The sequence below is a fragment of the Colias eurytheme genome, chromosome 14 (genome assembly GCF_061535395.1).
Source record: "Colias eurytheme isolate Ceu_HAF_F1 chromosome 14, ilColEury1 Martin Lab GWU primary, whole genome shotgun sequence".
NCBI lineage: Eukaryota > Metazoa > Arthropoda > Insecta > Lepidoptera > Pieridae > Colias > Colias eurytheme.
Window position 1 is genome coordinate 3,470,397 of NC_142993.1, and position 22,583 is coordinate 3,492,979.

Consider the following 22,583-nt stretch of genomic DNA (forward strand, 5'->3'; position numbering starts at 1 on the left):
CCATACGCCTACAGAGTGCAGATAACATAATATATTTTCATTTGTAAACGTTACACTTTTAATGGTCGAAATTCATGCTATGCATGCCATTGTGCATTTTTCATACAATGCATGGAAATATAAAGATATTATGTTACCTGATTAAATACGATTTAAATTTTGTATACTTAACAAAGCCATCATAAAACTAATAAACCTTTCGCTTTTTCTAGCAGAAATGTGCAAACCGCATTGATAAAAAATAGGCTAAGCTAACCGGTCACCTTGAAATTCGCTTTTGTTAAACGAAACTTCTTACAAAGTTACTACTTTTTTACTTATAATCTGAATGAAAAACTAATTTAAATTGCCAACGAAAATAAACATAAATCACAATGTTTTTATTGTTTATGTGTTTCATATTGTTTCGAGCATTAAAAACTTAAGCGAAATTTATTATTGTTACAGAATTCACTGGAGATCTTGAAGCAGAATCATCAGAAATCATATCAGAAGCAGTGGCTCCACCAGCAAGCTTAAGGCAATTTAGGTCACGAGATACAGCACCAGCGATCGGTCATGGGGACCATTCTATTGAAATCGTCGGCGATTCACAAACATTTTTCCCCACGTTTGCTAACTTTTTTGAACCAAAGCCACAACAAAATAACTTTAGATTCGGCTTTGGCAACCAAGAGGCTGCGTTCAGCCAGCGACCGAATTCCTACAGATCTCTCCTGAACTCTCCTCTATTTGGAGGCTACAGAGCTATCGACAATTATTCTAAACAAAGCACCCCACACGCGTCTGAACCTCTCGTAGACGCTAGTTCAAGTGTACTTGGTTCTGGAAACTTTGGAATCATCAGAGGAGGAACATTTTTCGCCCAAAATGACGAAGAATCAGACTTCGGTGATGGTCTTTCCTACTACAATAATGGCCATGGCAGACCCTCATTAAACTTGGGATACATTGCGAATCCACGGCCTAACTACAATCACGATCAATTCGCAAACTTTAAAGATTTCGCTGACATCAACACTCCTTCTAATTCGGATTACTCTCACTATGTGGTTGTATACGCTAACAAAAATGCGACACTCGATGAAATAAGTGAAGAGACGAAGCAAGTAGTATACAGACCTAAAAATATAATCGAAACGCTAGAACAAATTGACACGACAATTGCTCCTAAAGTATCGAAGTCAAAGGCAAAATTAGCAGCGACTAAACAAAAGATGCAAAACAAAAAAGAGAAATGGAATAAAACATCGAAAATCTCAAGCATAAAACATGATCCAGAAGAACCGTTATTAGCGTTAAGTTAAAAATGTAGTTACAATACAAAAGACTTGTTATTTCCTAAGTGTTATAAGTAATCTAGTTATACATAGATATAAATAGTTGCAGCATTTTATCACTAAAGAAAAGGTGGTAAAAGCTCACTAACTAAATTAATGTAAATGTAAATGTACAGTCCCGAGAGTGTTTGTTGTAAAGTTTATTTTAAGGAGTGATTGATAATCTGGAAATAAATTAATTTTTTAAGTATTTTAAATCTGTATTTTTATTTATAATCTTAGATGCACTTTGCAGGGATTGACGAATAATAAAATATAATTAAATAGATATCTAAATCCTTAATTCACTGTATATATCAATAAATTATCTTACTTACATTTATCTTTTCAATGTCCTATGACAAAAAATATGCAGTGGAGATGGCACTACAACAATGAATTTAACTACGTATATATGTTAACGGAAATGTATGTAATCCGTCATTGTATAAAATACCTAGGAAATGTATTTAATTTCTAAAATCGCACGGAAATGTGTGAAATAAATTATTTTATACACATTTCCTAGGAAATCTATACATTTCCTAAATAGCAATCGGAATTGTAAAACATCTAAGATATTGGAAGGTACGCGGGACGAGGGGTGTGTATGTCGCAGTCGGATTGTATAATCCGCCGTATTACAAACGGCCGGCATTTTGTAATATGCCGAAAATTCGTAATCAGAAATTTTTGGTTTGGATAAGGGGGTGGGTTAGGTTAGGTTCGTGTTTTTTAAAACTACACAGAAATAGGAGCCCGAAAGAAGTGGGGCTCCGTCGGCTCGCAACCGCCTTTTTGTAGAATTTTGGAAAAAGACGAATTTCGGCATATTACAAAATGCCGGCCGTTTGTAATAGGGCTGATTATACAATCCGACTGCGACATGTACACGGGGTCAGCGGGAAGAGGGGACTGATTACTTACCAAATGAAAATTTGATTTGATTGATATAAGTTGATTTAAGAAATGTTAATTAGTAAGATAATATGAACATATTATTATTATCTTACGGTAAGACTGTTACCCGATTGTCTCAATAAGTGCTAAGTATAATAAAAAAAATAACAACGTGTTTTATTACAGAAATCATTTACTTTAAATACATTTCCTAATACGATATTGGAATTATATACAATTCCGAGGAAGATTATACATTTCCTAGGATATCTATGCATTAAATACATAGTTTATTAAACAATATTTTATACATTTCCTAAATGGTATCGGAATTGTACACATTTCCTAGGATTTGTATACAATTCCTTGATTTCATACATTTCCGGTAACATATATAATATAATATCTATCGTCCCTAGTCTATATACCAGAAATCAATTAAATTTAGCCAATAGATTAAAGTTTTATCAGTTTTCATGATATCAATACAAACTACAAAGCAACCTGTAGAATTGTAGATAGCAGTTGGGTACTTTTACTCATAATGTCTTACCTACAATGGACAAAGAAAATCAGACAGACAGCAATGTAGATATGAATAATAGGGTCTCGTTTCACCCTTTCGGTATGGCACCCCAAAAACACCTACATCAATGTCTGTCACTTCATGAAATCGTAAAGTGCTTAAACTCTCCTTGTGTCATTTATAGACCACTCGTTAATTTGTAGGTACAAAAAATGGCACTTTTTAATTTGATGAAAAAAAATATTACCTACCATCGAGATATATGTACATACCTATATATCTCGATGTTACCTACCTATAATTTCGTAAAAATATAACCAATAAATAGGTGGTATCCTCATTTATTGTGGTATTGTCGTCTCCACTAAGTTAATAAACAGCACCATATAAAGTTAGAATAGTGAGCAAAGAATATTATTAGTCCATGACTGTTACAAAATATGAAATGTATCCTCGATCGATCCTCTGTAGTCTGAAATTAATTACCTATAATGACAGTTTCCATTTAGGTACTCATTATCACCAAATAAGCTATATCTTATTAGCTTAGAATACTGTCATTCGATTCCCTACAAGGAGGCATGTTCATGGATACGTAAGCCATAGGTACGTTAGCATAATAATAATTATTATAATCATCAAATAGTAAATATTAGATACCCACTTACCTTACGATGCAGGCCTCACATAAGTAAAATAGTTATTGTTCTAAAATATTTCAAATTTACTGCAATTTAGTTTTGTGCAATAACATCATCGTTTGTTTAAAAAAAATACAATAACAGCTGTTAACACCAAAAATCAACGCTTCTGATTCAAACAAAATAACAAGTGCTGCCATCTATAGTACAATAAAAAATAATTTAGTTACTTTGAAGCTTTGAAGCCTAGACCATAAATAGTAGACTGACATTTTACCGCGCCATCTAGCGGTGATTAGCAAGACATATTTTTAGCTGTCACAAGGTCCCATATAAAGAATATTTTAGCTTTGAACGTAATTTCTTCAAATACTGTACGAGTTTAGAATAAAATTACATCTTACACGGTCATACTACCATTTATTTTAAATGTAATCATATTGTATTTGAATTTGGTCTATGACACAGAACAAGTAATATAGGTCTATGCGTAGAAAATATATTTAATCTGTGAATACTACTGTTTAAAAAAATTAGACATGTGTCTATGTTGGTCTATGAAAAAATTGTGCTAATTTTGCGTGCGAATGAAAGCTTTACTATTTTTTCTGTAACTACCAAATGGAAAAGTTTAATATCACGTGCCAATGTTATAAAGATTAACTTTTATTATAAATAATTGGAATTTACTAAAATATTGTAGATAAACAATTTAACTACAACCATGTTTTCGGGGAAGGATGCCGCTACGAATGTAGGGTATCCGACACAATGGGCACTTAACCCAAATGCCTATCAAAATGTAGATGCAAGCCAAGTAGACTGGGCAGCCCTAGCTCAACAATGGATTGCTATGAAAGAAGCTGCGGCAATTGTCGGAGCACCTCAAGCAAAGGCCGAAACCGAAGGTGGCGAGGCACCTATGGAGGTGGAAAATTCAACAGATGTTTCCATGCCACCTGGTGCTGAATGGAATGCGGCTACCAACTCTTGGGGTGGAAACTCTTGGAGCCAATGGGGTAAAGAATTACATATTCTGTATTCATTATCACTCACACCAAAAACTTCAAAATGTTTGCTGTTTTACTATAGTATACATATTATTATATTGTTTTGTATTATTCAAAACTGTACTGATACTAAATTTGATCTTATCTATATCCTTCATTATTCATTTGAATATGTTCAATTTGAACATTTTGGAGATGTTCTATACAAAACAATAATAGATTTGTGCAAATACTACTATACTAAACACAGTATTGTGATCATTTTATTTATTATAGGATGTTTAAAAGAACTTTATGATTCTAAATCAAAGATCAATAAATATATTAAAAATTCGATCGATGGAATCAATTGTAGGAAATGTACATAAACAACCATAAATCCCACGCAGGGTTTAGGTACATTTTCGTAAGTAAGTTTAATAAAATAATTCAAAGACTTGGTCTTCATAAAAATCACAAACAGTAAATCTTAAACATGCATCTCTTACATAAAAGAACTGGTTAAAGCTCAAACATTTCTTCATGCAAGTAGAGTTCTTATAAAAGCACTTTTAAATTGTCTAAATATATATTTTCATTTCTACCAAGTACCTACCATTGATTTGGGAAGCAGTCTATGCAGAGAAAATTGAAGAAATTCTGTAATGGCTTTTTTAAATTTAAAATATATCAATAAAGATATAGAAAACTAAACTCTTATTTATATTAATATCATAGAATCCTAATCAACCTAATCAAAGTTTTTTTTTTTTGTAATGGCCATAAAAATTCAAATAGAAAACAACATAATTTTATAAGGAACCTTAAATATATTCTTTATCCAGGCTGGGGATGGCCAGGGTCTGGTCCTGTGGATCCTAAAATGGCTGGGGACCCATCTATGCCAATGGCTCCGATGATGGATGGATACCCAGTTACAGACTCCTCTGCTTCAATGCCTGGGTAAGTATATCAAAACTACATAGTATTAACAAAGATCTTTAAAACTGTGCAATGCTGAATTTGGTGCAGTTTTTTTATAGATAAAGTAATTCAAGTGAGTTTGTGAGTCAAGTGTGTTGAGTTTAAGTTTTTGAGCACGAAGGTAAAGCTGCGGGCAGAATGCTAGTTAATAATAAATAAATAATGTGTGGGCTACATTGAGGTATTATTACTAGAGAGGGCACCACGAACAAAATCTGTGCGACAAGCGCGGCAGCGCGGGGCGGCTAGTGAGTCATACACTTTGTAGATATTCTGCCTCTTATTACTTATGAATTAAAACCAATCAATGTAACAAATAAATATTGTTTATCTTATTAAAAAAATATGAATAAACTTATCAATTAAAACCAATCAATGTAACAAAAAAAAATTGAGTTTGAGACGATTGACTCTAACTCGTGTTAAAAAAAGTGTAGTAGCGATGTCCTCTCTAGTACGTAGTACATGTAACTCAATGGTGGGCTAAGATTATTTATTTTAAAGAAATTAAATTAACTAAGAATAAACATATTTACAGCTACACAACTGGAACAGTACAAACACCTTCATTTCAACATGGATACTGGACGGCACCTCAAGCCGAACAACAGAACAACAGTAGTAGAAATAGAAGTAGAAGTAGTGATAGAAGATCAAAGAGCAAAAATAGAGATAGTAAATCATCGAGAAGTAGGTCTCACAGGTATGTTTTTTTTTTTATAATCATACACTATTTCATTGATGAAGTGTTAGTCATAATTTACATACATCCATTAAATGATATTAGGAAGTACAGTAGACCCGCGGTATTCCGACAATCGTTTTGCAGGGCCTTGTCGAAGTATCGAATTTGTCGGATTAGGGTGCACTCACACACATCAGTCACCGTCACGGCACGTCACCGGACAGGATTAAAAAAAAATATGTATCAATAGTTCTAGTATGACTCTGTTCCCACACGACAGTCGCCGGCACGAAATCTATCAGTGACGTCCCCGGTCAGGCACGTCAAATAATCTTTCCATACATGTATCATACTTTTATCCCCACTCACCCGGTGCCGTCACGTCTCAGTTCAGTCAGCGTCGTGCTACCGTCAATTGCTACATGTTCTCTAGCGTGACACACGTCTAATCACTCACTAACCTGATGTATGTGTTCAATGATTCAGTCAAACCGGCGACGTGACTGACGGACAACATGACGGTGACTGGTGTTTGTGGATACGTACACAAACCGTCACCGATCAGTCATCGGTGACTTGACGGTGACTGATGTGTGTGAGTGCACCCTTATCGGGTGCTGCCTAGAGACTCCCTACAGTCCGGATGTTTTTACGCAAGAGTACCTTGTAATTCGACAAATTACGTACCTAATGATAAAATAACTGTTTCAGAAGTAGGTTCAAATTATGTTTCATTGTGTATTATTAACTAAAACAATATCTTCCAGTAGAACACAATAGTGGTAGCAAGTTTTTTTTGTACAGTTTGTATACTGTTAAATCATGAATGATCAACGTAAAAATTGTCAAAAAATTGGTTGTTGGTAAATTAGTGGTAAATTAGGTTTACGATCGAGATGTTTACGTGATAACGTCTTATTGGTGGCAGCGCTCGAGATGAGACGGGAGATCGGTCCGTCTCTCTCTCGTTATACCTGCGATCGCGCTCGTGAGGTTTTGGTGTGACACAAGTTTCTGAACATGTCACCAGACTAAAACGATTTTAAAAACGTTATCACGTCAAAATAGGGATTTAACAAAAAGAGCTAGCGCGCACGAGCAACTTTGTCTCCACAACTATTTTGTCTCTCCCATCAATTTGTATGGGGAGTTGCGTCGCTACGTGCGCGCACTTTCATACTAGCCCATAGGTGGGAGAGACAAAATAGTTGCGGAGACAAAGTTGCTTGTGCGCGCTGGCTCTTATAGACATGTCGGATTATAGGGGGCGACGGATAGGCCAGGGGCCGGTGTCACGCGGGGCCACTGTAATGTATTTATAACTAGACAACTAGTTATCATAACATATAATTTATAAAATTACTAGCTGTGCGGCATGGTTTTACTCTATCTTTAGCTCATGTACATGTACTTTTATTTGTACAACCTACGTTACTTGAAAGTTTCATCTAAATCCGCCCAGTATTTGCGCCAATTCATTTCAAACATTCTTACATACAAACCTTTCTTATTTATAACATTAGTATAGCTATTGGTATAAGAATGTGTGGCTACTTATCAATGAAAGATTGTAAATACACTTAACTCTTATTGATTTCATACATTTTTTTTTCTGAAGTATGTTTGCATAAGTAGTTATAATACAAAACTTATAAAATATTATAATTCCAGAGATAAACCATCATTACCACCAGTAGTGGAGCCAATAGTGCCTCCGGCACCTACAACAGCATCTACACTTGATGCGGCTAAGAGAAGGCAGTTACCAGCATGGATTAGAGAAGGTATGCTTTATTTCACTATTACATTAGAAATAATGTATTCTTTGTTTACACTGTGACATTCAAAAGTATACAAGGTAGAATATAAGAGCAAGACAATATTATTAAAAGAGTTTTCAATATGTCAATGGGACTAGGATTATTACATCAAACTGAGAAATATTAAGATTTTCTTAATAATGTTTAATACTTTATTAAACTTAATAATGGTTCCTGAAAACAATTCATGGTCCTTAAAAACAGATAATCATATGTCTTGAAGTTACCAGTGTGAACTAGCTTCTAAACTATATTAAAAGATGTGACAGGCAGTTCAAGATTTTCACACATTTGCATATTATGTGCACAACTGCACAGGGTGATATATAAATCTCGTGTCACAATGTTTGTCCTCAATGGACTCCTAAACCACTTAACCAATTATAATAAAATTCGCACACCATGTGCAGCTCGATCCAACTTGAGAGATAGGATAGGTTTTATCCCGGAAATCCCACGGGAAAGGGAACATGCGGGGTTTTCTCTGAAAACGCGGGCGAAGCCGCGGGCGGAAAGCTAGTTACTTTATATGAATATTTATTTTAACAGGTCTAGAAAAAATGGAAAGGGAAAAACAAAAGGCCATAGAAAGGGAACAGGAGAAGAAAGCTCGAGAAGCAGCTGAGGTAGAAAAGAAGAAATTGGAACAAGAAGAACTGGAGAGAATGAAAGCGGTAGCGGGTGGTGGACCAGTAATGCCAGCTAAGAGCAAATTTGTGAGTTATTTTTTCTTGATAGAAGAATAGAATACTATTTAATGAGTATAAAGTTGTTTTGCATTCTAATTAAATGCGAAAGTTTGAAATAATTTATGGTTTAGGTAGGTAATGTATGGTTTAGGTATAATTTATGGTGTAGGTCTTTCATATGTGGTACAGAGACAGCTTCATTATAGGATTAGCAGACAGACTTGTTTTCTGGGAATCACGCCAGTTTCGCAGCGCGTTCCAGCTAGTTTTTAATTATTTTATATTCTTTTTACTTATTATTTCATCTTTTTACTAAATAGACTTATGGATGTTCGGTACTAACAGAGTTGTGTGTGTTTTTTTTTTTTGTTACACAAAATACATTTTTCACATGGAAATAAGGGAAGCTATTCTCTTTTGTCCCTGTTCTGTCTATATGTTCAAAGAAAAATATTAAACTATTATAAACAGACCCAGTTGTATTTTCTTTTTAATATTTCAAGCCAGAAACTTGAAACAAATGTTGATATCTGTCTGCTAGAAAATTTAAACTTCGCATTCATTTTCATCAGCACATTTAAGAACTAATCACAAAACAAACTTCTCTGACGACGCGGTTGGCGCAGTGGTAAAGTAACTGCCTACTGAGCCGACGGTCCCGGGTTCGATCCCCGGTCAGGGCAAATATTTGTGTGATGAACTCAATTATTTGTTCTTGGGTCTGGGTGTTATTATCTTTCTTATATATAAAATTCTCGTGTCACAATGTTAGTCTGCATACTCCTCCGAAACGGGTGGACCGATTCTCATGAAATTTTCTGTGCATATCGGGTAAGTCTGAGAATCGGCCAACATCTATTTTTCATATGTACCACGGGCGAAGCCGGGGCGGACCGCTAGTCTATATATGTATTTATTAAATATTATATCTATCGTCGCCTAGTACCTACAACACAAGCCTTAATTGAGCTTACTGTGGGACTAGGTCGATTTGTGTAATAATGTCCTATAATATTTATTATTATTTATTATTTGGGGGGGCAAGTAGCTCGCCTCGCGGCGGTGCTGAAAAAAAACTCCGGCTGAGTGGCCAGACGGCCGGAGTCTAGGGCGACTGAGTGAGGAACCTTCGGACTATCGAGCGTTATCCAGAAGGACTGCCCGCTGTATCCCCACTGTCATGGGCTTTACCGGTAAATCCAACCTCCTTAAATATTGTTTTAAGGAGGCAGGAACCAGCCCATTGGTGGACACAACTATAGGGATTATCTCGGCAGACACACCGTCCCACATCTCGACAACCTCGTGCGCCAGATCCAGATATTTGAGCCGTTTATCTGACTCGGCCTTAACAAGATTGTCGTCATGTGGAATAGTGATATTATTATTTATTTATTATTTATTATTATTATTCTCTTGCAGGAGACGGACTCAGAAGGAGAAGAATCGGAGAAGGAAGAGCCAGAAAAGCCGGAAGTGAAGCAAGAAGAGCCGATAGAAGTGAAAGAGGAGCCGGTGGAACAGGAGCTCGTCAAGAAGAGTAAAGAGGAGATCATGCAGGAAGTTGTGAGTTTATTTTAGACTAGCGGTCGCCTGTGGTACATATTTCGCAATGAAAGGTAGCCTATGTTCTTTCTCAGGGTCTAAAGATTATCTATGCCAAATTTCATCAAAATCGGTCCAGTAGTTTATGCGTGAAAACCATACATACATACATACATACAAACCTTTCCTCTTTATAATATTAGTATAGACTAGTTGCGCCCCGCGGTATCACGCGCGTGTGTTACTGAGTCCTAATGTTCATGTGGGATATCGGTTCAAAAAATAGCTTAAGTTACTCCTTATAACAATGGCTATCTGTCAGTAAAAGTTGGTCCAGCCGTTCTCGAGATTAGCCAGAACAAACAAACATACAGACAGACAAAAATTTTAAAGATTACTATTTTTGTATATATATATATATCTACAGTGTTAAGAGGGTTTACGCGGTCCGTGCGCTGTTTGGCTCAAATATGTGATTTTTCAAACCAGATTGTCCATCAACCACTTATCTTACAAACATATGAATTACTAATAATTTTAGGAAATTTTATTGTCTATGTAGTTAGTTAAGAGTTTTTTTCAATTAATACAGTATTTCTGAATACCATCAAGATAACTGAGCCGATGATTACTTGATTTCACTTTTAGTGTCAATTTCGAAGCTAAAAATATCTGAAATTGCTGACAGATCTAACACACAATTATTTTTAACTAACTGCAAAAATCCTTATTAAAATAGTTAGTTAAGAGATTTTTTTATTTTGGACTTCTAACTTACGAAATTAAAATCCGAACAATGTGAATTTTTTTAGAAATTATAGTCGACAAAATGATTATTTTCACCAAGATATTTGACTTTATTGAATATAATTTATACATATTGCAATAAAAGAATGTCTTACTTATAAGATAAAATTTAAAAAATCAACTAAGGTACCTCTATTATTTTTCTACAAATTTTTTTAAAGTACTATAAAACACTGCGCGCGACCCGATTAAAATCAGTCGGCAGCGAGCCTTTCCAGAGAGAGGACATGTTGCTCGGCGCTCTCCTGCGGACCTATGCTGTTCATAGTAAAAGGATAGCGCAAGCCGCGATCTATCGTAATAGATCGCGGAGTTTTTGACTTGCGTTAAATAGAATATGCGCTCTTAACATTTAGTACAAATCTGTTATTTCAATATTAAAAACACACTCCATATTGGTATACATGAATAAGTATCATATGGAGATTGGAGAGGGAAAGTGGAAGTTGTACAAATACAAACACCCAGATTTGTGTATAGTATATTGGAATTTGTGAATTAATAAGCTATATTTTTTTCAGCACATCCCAGGTCTAATCGGATTTTTTTTATTTTTTATTTATTGAATTTATTTTTTCGAAACGATCCCTTTAGTTTCCGTAGCCAGAAAGGGCATTGCATTGTTGCAGAGTCCAACCATTTCGATGATGAATTTAAATATTATAGTTCCAAAAACATCTCATAATTGGCATCATTTACACATTATGCTTCAGTGGGTATATTAATCCATGAGTTATGTACATACCTATTAAAAGTATACATGAGATTTATAATGATGTATGTACGCATCTTTTTCGCATTTCTTTCAATTCGATATAATTGTATACACCATTCATTTGTTATATTTGTGTACGGTACTCCAAAATTAATAATGCGCATGCAGATCTTCGCCAATTATCGTATTTCCAGAAACACCCGAATCACCCCAAATCATTGAATCGTAAGTGCCCTAAACAATGCACTTGCATCTTGCACCTTGTTCGAAAGAAATAGGAGTCAATTCAGAGTCATAAACAATCGAAAACAATTCGGGCGATAGGTGACGGTAGCCTGTCAGTCAAAAAATTCAAAAATCCGTCAGTTGTCTTTATATATTGGTGGTGACCGCACGTATTATCTCGGTATGGAATTATATAGAGCTGCTGTTACATACCCTTCTTAGTTTTGTTTCAAAGTTGAATTTTCCGATAAAATGATTATTTAGATAGGTAGCAGTTAATAAGAGCATAATGAAAGTTCTGATCATTCTACGATATCAGAAATAGAGATAATCCCTGATTCTGTAAATCCTTTAGACTGAGATTTTAATGATTAGATTTCTACTATTTAAATGTAAACCAGTGTTTGAAAATATTTTTTTAAATATAAACTTTGTCTTATTTTAACCTTCCATAAATCCATCATCACGCCAGCTTCAGTAAGACACTTTAATAGTTCTAAGTATAGAATTTTCCAAGTAAATCATTACAACAAACATATATTCGCAATCGTGTGGCTTATCCTCGCTATTAACTTACATTGAATTATCGAAACAAATTTCGTTACTTAAGTATCTCTTTTACCATAAAATGCATGAAGAAAATACATTTAACCACTCTATATACATAATATTATCGTCTTCGGAGGCTCGGGGAATATGACAGTTGCCGAACAGTGACGAATTTTTCTATGCGCATTATCAGTTTGGGAGTACTGTAAAATAGTATTTGTTTTGCATTAAAAAAATAAAGTAACTTTCTACCCTTGTAGATCAGGACAATCAGCTAGCTTTTTATATAATTTTACTATCATTACCTATGATAGCAGCTTCAATCAAAGGAAGCAATGGTGGTAATTACTGGGGCAAGATACTATTGCCGGGCTGCAGAGACTCATTTTTAACAATATCTTATGAAAATGCGAATTGTTTTAAGAGCGCTTGTTCAATTTAACGCAAGTCAAAATCTACTCGATCTATCGAAGCTTTATCCTTTTACTATGAACAGCAAAGGTCAACAGGGGTCAAGGAGAGCGCCCAGCAACGTGTCCTCTCTCTGGAAAGGCTCGCTGCCGACTGTTTTGAATCGGGTCGCGCGCAGTGTTTTATAGTACTTTTAAAAAAAAATTGTAGAAAAATAATAGAGATACCCTAGTTGATTTTTAAAATTTTATCTTATAAAGAAGACATTCTTTTATTGCAATATGTATAAATTATATTCAATTAACCCATTGACCACCGAGCGGCCCGATCGGGCCGAGACACAATAGATTTTCTATTGTGTCTGTGATCCGAGGACTGACGGATTAAGTCAAATATCTTGGTGAAAATAATCATTTTATCGACTATAATTTCTAATGCCGGGTCCAGACTGGTGAAACGTAACATGCAATGTAACATTCTGCCTTTCATTGCATGTTCGCTGCTGGTGTGGACGCATAGCGCGCTCATAACGCGCATTCACTACGAACCTCCCGTATTCGTGTTCCTTGCCCCTTTGTGTTCGTCGAAAAACCGACAAATTTCGGATCGCTCCGCGCGCGGCTTGTAATGCTCGTAGCCGGTAGCATGCGCGTGTAATGCACAATTCGCGCGCGCAAGACGTCCAAACTATGAGAAATTGTTACAAAGTGTGTTACCTTTCATGATACATTGCAGCAATGTGGACGGTGAATTCTTTCATTGCATGTTACATTGCATGTTACGTTTCACCAGTCTGGACCCGGCATAAAAAAATTCACATTGTTCGGATTTTAATTTCGTAAGTTAGGAGTCCAAAATAAAAAAATCTTTTAACTAACGACTTTAAAAAGGATTTTTGCAGTTAGTTAAAAAAAATTGTTTGTTAGATCTGTCAGCAATTTCAGATATTTTTAGCTTCGAAATTGACACTAAAAGTGAAATCAAGTAATCATCGGCTCAGTTATCTTGATGGTATTCACAAATACTGTATTAATTGAAAAAAACTCTTAACTAACAACATAGACAATAACATTTCCTAAAATTATTAGTAATTCATATATTTGTAAGATAAGTGGTTGATGGACAATCTGGTTTGAAAAATCAAATATCTGAGCCAAACAGCACACGGACCGCGTACACGCTCTTAAGCAGTGCCTTATCTAAATTAATTCGAATGATAAATCAAAATATCTGATTAAATTTAGCATTGCAAAAGATTAAATATTAATAATCTCTAAAATTTTAATTGACAATTGAAACATTATCAGCTATCACATTATGAAAGTGATTAAAATATAGGTTACTATCGTAATATGACTGTATCATAATATAATGATAACGTGTGTTTACATTCCAAAGTGGACAAATAATTTTTATATTGTTGGTTCTAACTATGACAAGTTTTCAAACCTTGAAAAGCAAACTGTGTAAATATTAGAAATAAATTGTTTTTCGAATCTCATAATACAATGCCCTAGTTTATTTATAATTCACGTGTAAATTTGATTCAATTTCAATTATATAATTTCTATTAACAGCGATAAATCGAAGTGACTGAGATGTTTAAATGTTACATCTAAATTTATCCATGTATTTATTTCTGAATTAATTTGAATCTTTTGCAGTCAATGCCATATGTTTTACAGGAAAATTATTAGTTTTTTCCCTTCGATAAAGACTTCCAATTAAGCAGATTATTACATACTGTAAATGAAATGTAATCTAACTTACACCCTTACACCTCATAATTATAATCAATCATTGATGTAAAACAAAAATAACTAGACTCACAATCACCTTCAAAATTTGTGCAAAGAAAAATTATGCCTATGCTGATAGACAGAGTTTTTCTTAGATAGATTAAACAGAAATCGAGAAGGTAAAAACCTATATATTTGTGATTTTATACGAATTATTATCGTAAAATACTAGAAATTTCAGTGCGAAAAAACTTCAATATTTTCAATTATAGCTCATAGATAACAGTTAGGGATGCGCCGAATACCGAATTCATATTCGGTATTCGGCATATTCGGCATCATTTTCACTATTCGTATTCGGCCGAATTATTCGGTTTAGGTGCCGAATATATTCGGTATGAGTATTTCTACTTTCTTGGCTATAGAACTAAATACATAACTTCATATTATGAATGATTTATGTCATACTATACACTTGTAAGTAAAAAAGTACAACGCATTTATTAATTTATGATGATTTTTATTCACAAGTAATCAATGCATTCGATTCTAGGTGTCAGATTTCGATTTTAAGAGTAACCGGTAACGTCTCTGGTATTTAAAAAGAAAAAACTAAAAAATTTATTGACACAAAATTGTAGCGACGTCAGTTCTTAATTCAGAAATTGTTTATTAGGTTTAGAATGGTTTATCAGTAAAATGAAATCTTTAAAATAACTTGTATCGGTCATTATTATTATAAATATGTAATTTTAATTGAAAAAAGTTAAGCAAATATGCAGTTCTAACAAAACGAAATATCATGTTATTCTATGTCGTCGTTACTAGGTTACGTTGTTGAATTTTGTTCAACTGTCAAATGTTGCCTATTAAAATGGCTCTACTATAAGGGCCCTTAACATACAGAAACATAATTGGCATCAATTATACATTATTAATGCGAATTATCATTTCTAAACAACGCCTTATCTAAATTAATTCAAACGATAAATTTATAAATCTCTGATTAAATTTAGTTATGCAAAATATTAAAACATTAATTTATCTCTAAAATTTTAATTGACAATTGAAACATCAGCTATCACTTTATGAAAGTGATTAAAATATAGGTTACTATCGTGTTAAGACTGTATCATATAATGATAACGTGTGTTTACATTCCAAAGTGGACAAATAATTTTAAGCTATTGCATAGCTTCTATCGCGGGCCTTGAGCGCGGGGACCGAATCTAAAAATTCCGTAACGAAAAAACCTCACGCTCCCCACTCCGACGGGCGCGGAGGTGTGGCTTGAAGGCATGCTATGCAATAGCTTTATCGCGGCAGTCCCCGAGTGCCACACGTCTTTTATTTATATTATTGGTTCTAAGTTCTAACTATGACAAGTTTTCAAACCTTGAAAAGCAAACTGTGTAAATATTAGAAATAAATTGTTTTTCAAATCTCATAATACAATGCCCTAGTTTATTTATAATTCACGTGTAAATTTGATTCAATTTCAATTACATAATTTCTATTAACAGCGATAAATCGAAGTGACTGAGATGTTTAAATGTTACATCTAAATTTGTCCATGTATTAATCTCATAATACTAATCTAGAATCTTTTGCAGTCAATAGCATATGTTTTAACAGGAATATTCTTGTTTTTATCCTTTGAAAAAGACTTCAATCACTTAATTGCATATATAGGACACATATAAAGAAGTCCTATAATAATTGAGCCATAAGCAAATAGACTCATAACTACAAATTAGGTGTTAATTTAAATTAATGTTACACGCTCGGACATTTCTTGACGACTTTTTATTAGGCGAAAGAGAGTATCGTTGTTTATAGTCAATGCATCTTATGTAATTACTAGATTTCCGCCCGTGGCTTCGCCCGCGTTTTCAAAGGAAATTCCGCATAGTTCCCGTTCCCGTGGGATTTCCGGGATAATACCTATCCTATGTGTTATTCTGATGTATAAGCTATATTGTGGTAAAGTTTCATTCAAATCCATTCAGTAGTTTTTACGTGAAAGAGTAACAAACATCCATACATCCATACAAACTTTCGCATTTATAATATTATAATAGGATTGTTGTTCTCAGATGTTAGCCGTCCGTCGCTCGCTAACAGAAATCCTGCTAGAAGTGACGGACCAAGAGATCCAAACGGTGAGCCAGGAAGAATTGGCCCGGTATACCTCGGCACAAGGTATTTCCACTCATATAGGCTTATGCCCAATGGCCAGACTCTATATCAAGACATTGCTCTATCCAACGTGAATCGTGTACTGACTATCATTGCATTTGTGATACATACATCCATGATTATATTTCGAAGTGTACAGGAAGAAAATTGTGTGAACTATTGTGAATTAATTTCATCGCTAATAAAGTCTTATTTCAGATGTTGCCCGTTGAATGAATACATGTATTGTGTGATTAATATTGGTTTTATTTATATGGTAAAAGCGTCGCGCCTCAACGCTATGAAAGCATCTCAATCTAAGGCATTCACCGCTATTGCAACTGGCCTCGGTGAGTGCTTTTCCTAAAGATTTCCTAATGCGAATATCTCGCAAACTTTGCGTCAATTTTCGGCCTACCCTCATGTTTTTGCCTCCGTTTGCCAGATATTTGCTTCTAACTTACATGGTGGTTTATCTAACAACCACCACGTATGTTACGAGAGCATTCTATTTCAGCATTGCTGTTTTGATGTTTAATTATTGACCATATTGGCAATTTATTATGTAACTGCAAGTGATTTATATAACGACTTGTGGAATGAAATTGGTAAGAAAAAAGTATTTATTATAGATGTTAGCTAACGTAAGTGTATGCTATTTCTTGGATTCGATAAGTCTAATGTTATGATCATTTATTTATGTTTCGGGACCTTGATTTCATGTTATATAATTTTAAAATAGATTTAATAATAACAATATTAAGGGGTTCTTGATGTAAATGATCCATTGATCAAAGTTTGTTGACGTTACGAGCTAAATCCTGTTTCAGCCGTAACTAACTATAAATTAAATTTACTACCAGTAAAATATGCACTTCCTGTAGCAGTATCTTACAAGATGGCGCGTTGTAAATTTTACGAAAAAATGTTCATATCTTTAAATCAGTTTTAATAATGATTGAAAATATTAAAGGTGTATCAATCTGAACTTACTACAGTCATAGTCATTAAACAAAGGGGATGTATATTGTAGGGCAATATCGTACACCGAAACTGTTTTTGGCGTGCTATATACCAACTTTTGTTCGAATAGTGCTATTGGAAAATGTCAACAGACCAACATTACACTTACAATGCCTTTATTTAAGAACTAGATTTCCGCCCGCGGCTTCGCCCGCATTTTCAAAGATAAACCCGCATAGTTCCCGTTCCCGTGGGATTTCCGGGATAAAACCTATCCTATGTGTTATTCTGATGTATAAGCTATATTGTGGTAAAGTTTCATTCAAATCCATTCAGTAGTTTTTACGTGAAAGAGTAACAAACATCCATACATCCATACTTACAAACTTTCACATTTATAATATTAATAGGATTTTTCACACTGAAAAACGGTCGGAACGTTAACATTTTCCATGGTATCTATTGCATGTGTGTCAATCGATCGCTAGTTATCTGAGGCGTTGTGTGCAGGGCTCGGCGCGTACGAGAGCAGCAGCGACACCGACAACGAAGACGATGTTAACGACGTTTCGGATCAACAGTTGCAGGTATCGTTGTACATATTATTTATTTATTTATTTATTACTTTATTGCTCTTAAAAATTACAAATTGAGACTTAATCTAGGATACATTGTAACAAGCGGCCTTATCGCTAAATAGCGATTTCTTCCAGACAACCGGTAGACATTATCTACTAGCTGCGATGAGTTTTTCGTTCGAATCCTAATGTTCCTAATGTTTATTGAAATATCAGGATAAAATGTAGCCTAAGTTACTCATTACTTCGGCTATCTGTCCCATCAAAATCGATCCAGCCACGATTCCAGATTCCAGAGATTCCGGAACAGACAGACATTTTTTTAATATTGATTACTACCTACTTTATACTATTGAATTTAGCTTTAATTATGGCATTAATTTAGATTCATTAAAATCGGTTCAAAATTTTAAAATATATTCATATACCTACTAAGACATTGTAAGCATTCGACCTGTTTCCAGTGAAGGTGAAATATAAATCGTTTCTAAATCAGTATTATTGTAATACAGTATATTAAGAGAATAATATAATGAGTATATGATGAATTTACAGAGAGTTGATAGGCCTGGATAGTACAAAGTTAATTTCTTAGCCGGGTATCACGCGAGTGAAGCTAGTATCCTACTAATATTATAAATGCGCATTAAAATATGTCGCTTTTCGATGTAACTTCTGAGTTTATTCAATTAAATTCATATTAGATTTAGGATCAACAGTGTTTATTTGGGTACCTAAAAATACCTATGTAAACGATAGAAAACTTCACATTCAGTATATATACAAATGGTATTAAATTTAAATATTCAATAATAATTAAAAAACATATAAAAACTTAATTATTCAGCTATTTCAAATCAACATGATTGTATGCATTGAATTTTTACAATTCATGGTAGCCCTGTTGATTGACGTAACAATTGTTTAAAGTTTAAACTTTGGTAAAAACATGTGCATATACGTGTTTTTTTTTATGTGTGTACTTCAAATACGTAGATGATTTGGATTATTTGATGTTGTTTTAATAATTTAAAAATGTAGGTACACTGATTTTAAATGATGAAATAATCCTTTGTATGATATAGACAAAATATTCACTATAAGAGTGAATAGTCTGTCTATCTCATTTTATAGCTACATCGCTAAACAATTATCATTTATTCCACGGTTTTTTTTTAAGAACAGGTAATGGAAATGGATGTAGGAAATTACTTTAGTGAAATTGTAATGAAATTGCACGCATGCATTTAGTCTATTATAAGTAATAACCTAGTTTAACATACTGTTTTATTTAAGTTTTGCACACTAATATGTTTATAAAGGTTTATTTAATAAAAACAAATAGAAGCATTAAATCATCATCAATGTTTTTAAAATAATCGCTACCGGAAGATGAAAAATGTCCTAAGTGCATGAACTATTAGCTAATAATATTCAGTAAATGAAAGTTTTGCACCCTGATATGTTTATAAATGTTTATTTAATAAAAAAAAATAGAAGCATTCAATGTTTTTAAAATAATCGATTCAGTAAATGAATGTAGAGCGTACTGAATGTAGTGTGTGGTATGTAGGAGATGATTCGTCGCAAGCGGGCGGAGTTCGAGCGCACGTCGCGCGAGATCGAGGCGGAGGTGAAGCGCGCGGAGCTGCGCGAGCACGCGGACGCGCTCTCGCCCGCCGGCACGCCCAAGCGGACGAGTACGTATAATATGTCGTGGCCACGTGGTGGAGTAAGGCGACGATTTTATTATCTTTGAATCTTGCCAAAGAAGTTTCAATTCTGACACGTGTGTTCGGCACACATTAATAAATAATTCCTAATATATATTCATGTGTCCATATAAGTAAGTATGTATGTGTTTGTGTGTACATGTATAGTGTATAATATGTCGTAGCCATATCGTAGATTTGCTCATTTCTCATGAATATATATTAGGAATTATTTATTAATGTGTGCCGAATTAGGTTTATTTTTAATAAAAATTACATAGGCTCGTTTACACACACATTGACATACATAGAAAGACACATGAATGTAGATTAGGTTTTTTTTTATAAACACAACCGACCCAACTTGTCTTAAATATGTAGATACTATGTATAATATTTATATCTCATTTTTATCATTTGCTTTGTTAATGCATATCCGACGTGTAAAACACGTTTATGCTAATCTTTTGAACGCCCTCTACCTTGGCATTGTGCAAAGTGAATTTTAGACTTTTAATTTGCAATAAATATACTTATCTATGTATTTTCCTATTCATGAAAAATTTGCTTAAGATCTATTTCTGTTAAATGGAGAGTTCTTGTACCGCTTTCTGAAATTAAATTCCCATACCTACAGATTTTTTCAAAATTATACAAGATCTGCATATATTTCATGACCGTTTTAAACACTATTCTGGGTTAATTGATTTTAAGTAATTGGAAAACGCGATAATAAGCATTCATCATTCATTATGCAGTAGTTTTATATGTATAAAGCGTATATTGTATAATAATGCGCTGTTCAATGTATAACAAAATAACATAGTCAGAAAATTATAATTCAAATGGGTCAATGCCAAACGTCTATGTGTAATTTATTTGAAAGTTCATTATTTTACTATAATAAAGAAAAATAAGATAATCACTGCATTCTATAACCGAAACGGAACTAGATATAATATTTTATGTACATAATAATTTGACCTTTTTAATTTTTTATCGAAATCCTACTTATGCAACCGACACAAAACAAAATACAGACAGACCTTCGACATTGATTCATTTTAAACAGTCGTAATAGAAAACTTTGAAACTCCTCAAATTATATTAATTATAGATATTACTCTTATAGGGTCGTCCGCTACTCCTCCTCCAATAGAAAGTGCCACTCCAGAGAAGAAACCGGAACGGCGACCATCGAGAGACAAAAAACCGAATCATAAATCAAATGATAAAGTAGATGGTGTCCGTAAATTAGAAACAGTACATGAAGATAAACACAAAGAACGGAAGCTTAGCAAATCTGAAAACACTCCCAGTCCACAGAAGAATAGCAAAAATAATAATAAAGAAAATTCCACCACTAGTGATTCGGAAGATCCATCGTCCAGTTCGAGTAGTTCTTCGTCAGAGAGTGAACCTGAAGTCAAGGTCGAAACTCGAGCTAAAAAGCGCAAACGTAAAAGTTCCAGTTCGAGCGACTCGCACAAAAAGTCCAAAAAGAGCAAAAAGTCAAAGACTTCCAAGAGCGATAGGAGCTACTCGAAGTCAAAACACGACGAGCATTCGAAATCAGAAAAGAAATCTAAAAGAGACGATTATGAAAGTGATTATTCTAAGTCAGATAAGAAATCAAAAAGGGACGATTATGAGAGTGATTATTCCAAATCCGAAAGAAAATCAAAAAGGGAGGGACACGATAGTCACAGGTCAAAACGAGAGGAGAAGCATAGACGAAGGGACTCTGCGGAGGAAAGGCCGAAGAAACGTTCGAAGCGGTCGAGGTCCATAAGTTATGAATCTCGTTCTGGGAAGCGGCGTTCCCGGGATAGGTCCGAAGATAGATCTCGGAGGCGAGACAAGCGGTCTTACGATAGGGACAATTCGAAGCGCGACAGGGACAGGTCGTACGATAAATACGATAGGTATGAGCGTAGGGACGACCACCGGAGGCGATCGCGCAGCGGCAGCCATTCCAGACACCGCAGATGAACATCAGGTTATATGAACAAAAGGTGGTATTTGTTTTTCATAGTGCACATGAGTCATATCAGTTTTTTTGGTAATAGTATGTTGAAATGGTTGGATTTATTCCGCCGATGCCAATTTGTCCGAACTTTGAATTGTTTGTAGTGTAGTTCTTCAGAAATTTGTTAGAAAATGTAATGTAATTTTGTATAAGTAAATAAAAACATACAATAAAATTAGAGATAGGTTCACTTCTGTGATAATATAGTAATAAATTAATATTTTCTTTTGCAGGTAGGTTTGCTGAGATGTAGTTTGCTTCTACAACTGTAAATATATTTAGTACTTGTGTATATTATTGGCTTTACATGCATTGCATTATATTAAAAAACTTTGATATTATGAATGTGTTTTAATAAATTTACCTCTAAAGACACAATTAAAGCAAAAATGTTTTCCATATTCAAATATGTACTACAATAAAACTGTTAAATATCTTAAAAATTATACTCATTATTTGTGATACTCATCTTTAACTTCTAACTTTCTTATTGATGGAAAACCCTTTGAAGTGTCTGTATACTGCTCTATTCATGAATTATTTTAAATGATTATATACTTTTGAGTACAAAGTATTTAA

General features: G+C 34.1%; 2 protein-coding genes across 4 annotated transcripts in view; both read left to right on the forward strand.

Moving 5' to 3' along the window:
* Positions 1-1,537, forward strand: part of LOC149902766 (uncharacterized) — a 38,998-nt gene extending 37,461 nt beyond the window's left edge. Inside the window, exon 2 of the mRNA XM_090109395.1 lies at positions 448-1,537. Coding sequence (XP_089965521.1) covers positions 448-1,307 — 860 coding nt within the window. The 3' untranslated portion in view covers positions 1,308-1,537. The remainder of the gene's footprint in view (positions 1-447) is intronic.
* A 2,397-nt stretch (positions 1,538-3,934) lies between these two features.
* LOC149902767 (uncharacterized) lies at positions 3,935-22,345 on the forward strand. 3 transcript variants are annotated; one of them, XM_090109203.1, is made up of 12 exons: positions 3,935-4,405; positions 5,221-5,338; positions 5,898-6,062; positions 7,716-7,828; positions 8,414-8,580; positions 9,976-10,119; positions 16,641-16,746; positions 17,007-17,072; positions 18,196-18,272; positions 19,837-19,963; positions 21,108-21,990; positions 22,238-22,345. In XM_090109203.1, the coding sequence occupies exons 1-11, from the start codon at positions 4,111-4,113 to the stop codon at positions 21,965-21,967; spliced, it is 2,238 nt and encodes a 745-aa protein (XP_089965329.1). In that variant the 5' UTR covers positions 3,935-4,110; the 3' UTR covers positions 21,968-21,990; positions 22,238-22,345. The 3 variants fall into 3 exon arrangements, with proteins under 3 accessions (XP_089965329.1, XP_089965330.1, XP_089965328.1); XM_090109204.1 differs by having other exon boundaries at positions 16,641-16,813; positions 16,876-17,072; positions 21,108-22,345; XM_090109202.1 differs by having other exon boundaries at positions 21,108-22,345.
* The last annotated feature ends 238 nt before the right edge of the window (positions 22,346-22,583 follow it).